We start from the raw sequence: 9,022 nt of genomic DNA on the forward strand, positions 1-9,022 counted from the left end.
GGGAGCACTAGGTTAGCAGACGGGCTCTACTCCGCGCAAAACATCTTTATTTTCTGCCAATCTGTAAGCGGAGTCCGGTCTTTCTCTAATGACTCTTTTACTTACGCAGGAGCCTTGCGACTAGAAACTTTGTATGCCGCTGATTTCTCTCTGTTAAAGCTAGAATCTGAATTTGAACTCTCTGAATCTGAACTCTCGGACTCTCTTTCGTCTTAGACTGAGTCAGAGTCAGAGGTGGAAGCAGAGTGAGTCAGCACTTCTGGGCTGCTCTGTCTTTTTCTCGAGCTCTGACCTCACCCCCTCTTGTGGGGGTCAGGCCGTTCTCTTCTCCTGGGGTCCCCCCGCCTCCTGCTGGGGGAGGTTCTTGCTCTATAAGGACCTAATTTGAATAGAGCGCTCTGATTGGTCTTACGCCATACCGCGGGGGCCACCCCTTCTCCTCGCTCTCCCGCGCGTGCGTTCTGGAGCACGCTGACTGCATTTCCGCCCCCCGCCTCCTTACTTCCGCCCTCACCATGTGCTTCGGCGCCATTTTCAAACCCATACGGCAGCGGGGAGTCTCTGCAACTCCAAGCGGGGTCGGCCACGTTCCGCGCCTCCTCCGTCAACCCCCGCCAGAAGGCCCGTGTGTGTCCTCCCCCCCCCGATGGCGAGTCCACTCCCTGGGGGGTTTCCGCTGGCCGCGCCTCCCCCGCAAGACCGCCCGGGTCAAGAATCTCCACAGTCTGTGTCGCCGCACCTACTTTGGGCTGCGGGGGGGCTAGCAAGCAGGTTTGTGCGGCTTTCTAGGCTTCCTGCTCTTGTCGAGCTTTCTGTAAAGCTTGGAGAACTTTGCCCCAGGATTTTAGGGCTTTCCCTGAACCAGAACACATAGTGTCTTCGGCCAGGACCTTGGTACAATCGTCCCACACCCACATCTGTGGGGCTTTCTATAGCCTCAAGCTTAATGAGTCTCGGCAATGTGAGAGATAAATCCCTAATTTTACATTCTATCTCAAAATGTGCATGCATATCTGATACAACTTTTGCAATGGATTCTATGTTCCTTGCTGGTCCAGGGGCGTCCCCCTCACTGCAGTCGGGCCCGCCGCCACAGCCGCTGCTTCCCGTCCAGGCGAATTCCCGTTCCCCCGGGTGCTGATCGGCTTCCCAGGTTTCGGCACCAGATGTTGCCTTCTGATACAAGGCAGGCGGCCTGGTTTCGGGAGACAGCACGGCGACCCCCTTCCCCAGGGTCGCTCGGGCTTAAGAAACACGCAGACACTAATATGGTGGAGGATCAAAGGCCTTTATTCTCCCTTCTCGTGGGGTTTTATAGTCTAGGGGGCTTCTACGTCAGGTGAGGGTCTGTCCTTACCATCTATGGTTAGTAGGGAATGGAAAGTTACTGGGTAAGTGGAAAGTTACTGTCATCTGGTTCAGGGGGCTACATTCCTATGTTAATTTTCTTATCTAAGGGGGCAGGGGCCCTGTCTTCCCGTAACATCACGAGATCTTCCGAACGCCAAGCCCTACCTGCTACAACTCCTCTCGAAAATTCCCTGTGTGCAAGGGTTCTCCCAGACAAAAGCTGCTAGGACAGAGAGCTCTGACTGGCCTTGGCCTCTGGTGGTAACCTCTGATCTCAAGGAAGCCCTGAGGCAAGTATTTGAACAGGTTCGACTGCTGGGACATCAATGAGTCTCATGCTCTTTAAAACTTAGATGCTCTTCTGATTATGTGTCTTTTCTTTCTTATTGTGTATTATGTGTGAAGTATTATTTTCAGCTAAAAATATTATTCTTATCACTTTCCCAGAGTCATCTGAAACAAAACAGCTCATCTACATATGACTCCAGGTCACCTGTACAAGGAAACACAAGAAACAATCCAGCAGGAATTATTTTTCCCTGCTCCCATCTATCACATCTCTGGAGCTGGAGGTGCAGCCCCAGCACTTGGCAGGGCTCAAGGGCTCACAAGCTCAGCTACCACCCAGAGAACTTGTGGACTCTGGGCTGCTCTTTTTGGTCTCTGCATGCTCAGCCAGGCTGAGATGGATACTGATGGTTTCTGGGCCAGGCTCTCGGAGCTCAGCCCAGCTCCCTGCAAGCTCTGCCAGCTGCCCTGAGCTCTGGGCAGCACCAAGGGCCTCTCCCCAGCCCAGCCCAGCTGGCTCTGGCCCCACAGCTCTGCTCAGACCTGGCTGCTCTGGGCATTGCCCCACGGCCTCAGCCCCTGGCAAGGGCACAGCAGCAGCTGCAGCTGCCACAGGACTCAGCCCCAGCCATGGGGGAAGGTGCTTGGCCAAGGCCAAAGGAGGCTCCCTGGCTCCCCTGCTCCCCTCTGCCTGAGGTGCTGAGAGCTCTGCAGTCCCTGCTGCCATTCCATCTGCCCAGAGCAGCACAAGAGCCCCGGCCCTGGGGCACTCAAGAGCTGCTCCTGCTCCAGGCCCAGGGTCCATGCCAAAGCTGGGGCAACCACAAAGCTGTTCCCATTTCTGTTCATTGCTGCTCTGATGGGGATGGATCCTCAGCTACTTGGACATTGCTGATGAATTTTATTACTCCAGAGGCCTTTCCTTTCTTGAGCTCTTCAGCTCAGGAATTCAGTGACAAAGGCTCATAAAATTTTGTTCAAAACACCCAAACAAGAAGAGCCCATGGGAATAATCTAAGTTTTCAACCTTCTGTGGTTAGTTAGACACATTTCAGAAATGTATTCAAAGTGAATATATTGTATTGAAAACAATGCAGAGAGAAATGTTTTGTCCTGTTTTCTTTTCCTGTTTATAGATTGATATCAGCAATGTCCAATTGATATTTACCCCCAGCATCTCCTCATGTAGTCTGAATAGATATGAAAATCAAGACTTTTATGGTTGACAATCAATGACACTTTGTCTCTACCCCTTCCCGTCTGTTATGAATGAAGTTCTATATAATTCAATAAACAACAAAGTTGAATTTAGTAGCTATTTTAATTGAGCAGTAATTTTATATAAAATAATACTATTAAATATAATCAAGCAGATACAAAAAAGTTTGGCTGTGGTTCTGATAAAGCATAAGAAAAACCAATTGATCAGGATAGAGGGAGGGCTTTTCACCCTGCCGCATGTACAAGAAACAAAGGAATCCAAAGACAGCTTATATACTGTGTGCTAATACATATTCATAAATATTTTCCTGTAAATTTCCTCCTGTTTTCGATTCTTGAAATCTACATCACCACACTGCACAGCACATGCTCACACTGTTCCTAAGGGCTCTTTTGGCCCTTTGGTGGTTGCACCTGATGAAGGCTTCTCCTCATTGTCACTGTTCTTTGAACATGCCCACAGGTTGCACATGTGCCTCAAGTCTTGTGTTATAGAAGCCAGCATTATGTTAAAAAAAAAAAAGCCTTATTATTTCATAGATACCTGGAATCATCCCAATTTTATCCATTTCAAGCCGATTCTCTAATAATTCCAGGGCCTATTCTGTTTTGGGACTTTACTTATCTCAAACTACATCCTATATCCTATTTTTTCATGAACATTTGTTTTGTGACATTAATTACATATCATTTTCCTACATTACTTTTTCTAAAATATCAATATAGTTACAATTGTTGGCATGAATCATATTCATTTATCACACCACCATTTCCTTCATCCAACCCTGGCACTCAGAGTAGCTGAGGAATGGAGTCACATCCAGGAATGTCCCCAGGGCTCAGGATTGGGGCCCAGTCAGTGAAATCTCTTTATTGCTTATCTGGATGAGGCCCTCAAGGGCACCCTCAGTCAGTTCCCAGGTGAGCCCAAGCTGTGTGGGAGTGTGGCTGTGCTGGGCGGCAGGAAGCTCTGCAGAGGGATCTGGACAGGCTGGAACCATCCATGGGCCCAGGACAGCTGAATGAGGTTCACCAAGGCCAAGGGCCGGGTCCTGCCCTGGGCTCACAACCACCCCAAATCCCTGGCTGTGCCCTGCCCCCCCCTGATCCCCACAACCTGTCCTTTTTCCTTCATCCCTGCATTGTCAGGGACTTTCTGGGACAAGGGAGCTCTGCTTATAGAGGGAGGTCCAAGTGCCACCACTGGAGTGGGAACCACAACTCATCAGGTTTGTGTCCTTTGGGGGTCAGGAACTGGTGAGATGAGACTCAGAGACACAGAAAGTTTCTCTTCGTGGCTAACAGACCATGGCTGAAAAGGACACAATTTAATAACAATCATGCTCTTGCCTGAACTATGTGCAACATCCCAGAAGTATCTGGTGAGTCGGCCATCCACAAGTGATTTCCGTACTAAATTGAATTTCAGAAAAACGTGGTTCTGTGATAGATATAAACACAATTAAGTTCTTGTACCAGGATGCTCACCCTGGAGTGGGGGCAAAACAGCTCCAACGGTTCCTGATTTGCAAAGCTTTCAGTGGTGGATGGAGAAGGGAGGTCAGGTCCTTTTGGTCTTGAGGAATTGCTGAAACCAGCCTGACTCATTTCATCTCCTCCTGTCCTGGCGGATCTCCCCTCTTTCCCCTTCCACCCATCAGCTTTTGTCTCCCCCCAGCCCCCTGTGAAGAGCCTGGCTCTGTGTTGTCCATCCCCTCCTGGCTGGCACTGCCAGGCTGGGATGAGGAGCCCCTCAGCCTTCTCTGCTCCAGGCTGGACCAGCCCAGCTCCCTCAGGCTCTGCTCACAGCCCAAAGGCTCCAGCCCCACCTTGGAGGCCCTTCCCAGACCCTGCTCCAGCTGCCAGACATCTTTCCTGCCCTGGGGAACCCAATCCAGGCCCCAGTGACCTGGATAATCCCCGTCCTTAATGTCCTGGTCACACAGCCCTGGCCCCTTGTCCCCATGTCAGGCTCTGGGGTGGATCCTGCGGAACATCCTTTGGTGGAGGCTGTGGCTCCAGGTGTGCCGGGGGGATCCCGGGGGACAGGGACCCTGCTGGGCATGAACAGCATTGGACTTGTTGGGAGAAACTGTGAGGGGGAGCTGGGGCAGAGTGACCAACCCAGTGACCTGACACAGCCCTGCTGGGATGTCACAGACCACTGCTCTGTGATGTCACAGCTAGATCTGTGATATCACAGAGGCTGTCTATAATGCCATAGCTCCTCAATGACCTCACATAATCCACTCTGTGATGTCATAGCTCACTCTGTGACCTCATGTTAGCAGATGATAAATTGTCTCCATCAACTGAGCTGCCAACTGGAGCTTGTACTCCAGAACCTCAGGTCTATGGAAACCACACAGTGCCCATTGTGTGAGAAGGGGAACTGGAAGTTCAGCAGCCTCAGTGCCCTGCCAGCTCAGCAAGGCACACGGGAAAATTGGGGTCCACGAATACCAGGGACCGGCAGAGACCCCCAGGATGGAAGAACATATGGGTTAAGGGGAGGGGAAATATGTTAATGATTTTGGGGAAATGATTATCACATGTGTGAAAAAGAATACAAAATCAACATATTTGCAGATAACACCAAGCTGGGTGTGAGTGTGGATCTGCTGGAGGTAGGAGGGCTCAGCAGAGGGACCTGGGCAGGCTGGATCCAGGGTCCAAATCCAACAAGGTGAGGTTTAACAAGTCCAAGTGCCGGGTCCTGCAGTTTGGCCACAACAAGCCCTGCAGCTCTACAGGCTGGGGACAGAGTGGCTGGACAGCAGCCAGGCAGAAAGGGACCTGCAGGGACTGATGGACATCAGGCTAGACATGAGCCAGCAGTGTGCCCAGGTGGGCAAGAAGGCCAATGGCCCCTGGCCTGGATCAGGAATGGTGTGGCCAGCAGGAGCAGGGCAGGGATTCTTCCCACATGCTCAGCACTGCTTGGGCAGCACCTCGAGTGATGTACCCAGTTCTGGGCCCTCCTATTTAGGAAGGACATGGAGGGGCTGGAGTGTGTCCAGAGAAGGGCAACAAGGCTGGGGAGGGGTCTGGAGCACAAGTCCTATTAGGAGTGGTTGAGAGAGCTGGGGTTGTTTATCCTGGAGAAAAGAAGGCTCAGGGGAGACAAGGCAGTGTCAGGCCACAGGTTGGACTTGATGATCTCCAAGACCTTTTCCAACCTTGCTGATTCTGGGATTCTCTGAAACCACCCTTTGAGCAGTCACAGGATGAGCTCTGGGCCTCCTCTTCAGAAGCTCCAGCAGCCCAGGTCCCTCAGCTTCTCCTGCCCGCCCCAAAGTCCATCCTGTCAGTCCTGCAGAGTCTCTGCAGCTCCTCCTCACTGCCCAGAAGAGGGAGCCCCAGAGCCAGACACAGCAGCCCAGATGTGCCCCCCTGGCCTGGGGTGCCTCTGGCAAGGGAGCAGCAGGAGCCACTGCAGGAGCTGCAGACAATTCCTGCAGCACTTGTAGGATGATCCTGCTGCCCAAGGGACGTTCCCATGGGGCCAAGTCAGGAACTGCAGTGGGGAGTGGGGCTGGAGAGGAAAGGGCAGACAGGGATGGGCTGTTGGCAGGGCAGGGAACAGGGCTGGGCAATAGGAAGAAATTTATATCAGGAGAAGTAAAGAAAGCAAAGGTGGCACAAAGGAAATGCTCAGGGCATATTGGGGGTGGCTGCCAGGCAGCCCTGGCTCTGAGCAACAGTGTCTGCAGTGGGACAGGAAACTCCCAGCTGATGGGAACAAAATTTCTGGCTGACTGCAGAGGCCAGGACAAAGCTGAGTGGTTTCCCTGGTGTCTCCCAGCCCTTGCTGGTCCCAGGGGCTGATGGCATTTGTGCTGCCTCAGCTTCATGTCCCCACAGTAACAGCATGGGAGTGCTCCCGCCTGCTCTGTGCAATACAAACAGGGGCTGCTGAGCCAGTGCTGCCGTGTCTGTGCCTGCAAGGATGGGGCCCCTGTGTGAGCTGGGGGAAAGGCCGGGGCTGCAGAGAAGGGATGTTGTTGGCAGCTCCATGAGGACGCTCTGGGACGCTGCCCTGGGCTATCCAGTGCACTGGGGATGGATCAGCCCCTGCTCTGCTGCTCCTTCCTATCTGCCCCAGGGCCCTTGCAGAGCCCCAGCCATGCTGTTTGCCCCCAGCCTGCCCACGATCAGCCTGAGGCTGCTCACAGGGCTTTTCTGTGCTGAGCATTGGCATGGGTGAGTTCTTGAGAGAGCCTGGGCAAGGAGCCTGGAGTCCCCAGGCCCTGGGCTGAGGCGTCAGCACTGCCCCAGCAGTGCCCATGGCCTGTCCCTGCTGCAGCCCCGGCACTGCCACCCCAGGGCTGTGCCCGGCCCCGAGAGCACTCAGGCCCTACAGCAACACCAGGGGCGCCAAGGCAGCAAGGCAGGGCCACAGCAGCAGCACTGGCAACACCAAGTGCTGCTGCTGCTGGGCACCGCTGCTGTGCCAGCCCTGATCTGCCCCCAGCTCTGCACACAGACATTGCTGCTGCAGCTCCAGAGAAGGGAACACAAGGGAATCTCTGCAGAAAACTCTGCTGGGACATCCTTTAGTTCATTTAAAGCCACTGAGAGTACAGCCCCTCATTGACACAGTGTGTGGGCACAGGGAAGGTGGAGAGAAACAAAATGAGAAATGTCAGAAGAAATGAAATTTTTTGTGGTCAGTATAAAAAAATTTAAAAAACCAAATGTAAACAAACCCAAAGGAACTTTTAAAGATGACTTTTATTAAAAGTTTTTTCCAGAAATTAATCAGCAGTTTAATGTTCCTGAAAGCATCCAGTCATCAGTGTCCACACTGCAGCCTTGAGCTCCTGGTTCCTCAGGCTGTAGATTAGGGGGTTCAGGGCTGGAGGCACCACTGAGTACAGAACTGACAGGGTCAGATCCAGGGATGGGGAGGACATGGAGGGAGGTCTCAGGTTAGCAAATGATCCAGTGCTGAGGAACAATGACACCACGGCCAGGTGAGGGAGGCAGGTGGAAAAGGCTTTGTGCCGGCCCTGCTCAGAGGGGATCCTCAGCACAGCCCTGAAGATCTGCACATAGGAGAAAACAATGAATACAAAGCAACCAAATGCTAAACAAACACTAACAGCAAGAAGTCCAAGTTCCCTGAGGTGTGATTTGGAGCAGGAGAGCTTGAGGATCTGTGGGATTTCACAGAAGAACTGGCCAAGGGCATTGCCATGGCACAGGGGCAGGGAAAATGTATTGGCTGTGTGCAGCAGAGAATAGACAAAGCCAGTGGCCCAGGCAGCTGCTACCATGTGGGCACAAGCTCTGCTGCCCAGGAGGGTCCCGTAGTGCAGGGGTTTGCAGATGGACACGTAGCGGTCGTAGCACATGATGGTCAGGAGAGAAAGCTCTGCTGAGATGAAGATCACAAAGAAAAAGAGCTGTGCAGCACATCCAGTGTAGGAGATGTCCCTGGTGTCCCAGAGGGAATTGTGCATGGCTTTGGGGACAGTGGTGCAGATGCAGCCCAGGTCAGTGAGGGCCAGGTTGAGCAGGAAGAAGAACATGGGTGTGTGCAGGTGGTGGCCGCAGGCTATGGCGCTGATGATGAGGCCGTTGCCCAGGAGGGCAGCCAGGGAGATGCCCAGCAAGAGGCAGAAGTGCAGGAGCTGCAGCTGCCGCGTGTCTGCCAATGCCAGCAGGAGGAAGTGGCTGATGGAGCTGCTGTTGGACATTCCTTCCCTCTGGGCATAGTGAACTGTTGAAAGAAGACATTGACAAGCTTGGATAGGTTTCCTTGAGTCCATCCTATGCTCTTTTATTAGGAAATCTCCTCAAAATATTTATCTTGTTTTGAAGGAAATTTGCTTAATTTCTTTACTTTTGATTTTGGATTTCTGCTCCTTCTGAGTTACTGCTTTATCTTCAGCATTGCTCTTAGGCTGAACACTGGGGAGCTCAGAGGGAAAACAGGCTCCCTGTGCCCCAGTGAAGTCAGACCTGCTGGTCCCACACAGGTGCCCTTTGTTCATTTACTTTCTCTCTATTTCAGCATGATCACACTTAAATCTTTCTTGAAAAATACAGTGGACTTTTGGAATTCTCCAGTTTAAAAATAATTTTATCCAAACCCTTCTCTCTTTCCCTATGCAGCTTAACAGGATGGGACACCAAGGGTTGGTCTGGCTCTCTGCTG

At 52.3% G+C, this 9,022-nt stretch overlaps 1 protein-coding gene across 1 annotated transcript; it reads right to left on the bottom strand.

Annotated features, from left to right (window-relative positions):
- Nucleotides 1-7,628: 7,628 nt before the first annotated feature.
- LOC141731736 (olfactory receptor 14J1-like) lies at nucleotides 7,629-8,561 on the bottom strand. Its single transcript, XM_074558243.1, has one exon. It carries the CDS (start codon nucleotides 8,559-8,561, stop codon nucleotides 7,629-7,631), a length of 933 nt encoding a protein of 310 aa, XP_074414344.1.
- Nucleotides 8,562-9,022: the final 461 nt, after the last annotated feature.

Source organism: Zonotrichia albicollis, chromosome 24 (genome assembly GCF_047830755.1).
Source record: "Zonotrichia albicollis isolate bZonAlb1 chromosome 24, bZonAlb1.hap1, whole genome shotgun sequence".
NCBI lineage: Eukaryota > Metazoa > Chordata > Aves > Passeriformes > Passerellidae > Zonotrichia > Zonotrichia albicollis.

Excerpts from the sequence above, each read along its gene's own strand:
- LOC141731736 (XM_074558243.1), bottom strand. The coding sequence starts at position 8,561 with ATGTCCAACAGCAGCTCCATCAGCCACTTCCTCCTGCTGGCATTGGCA.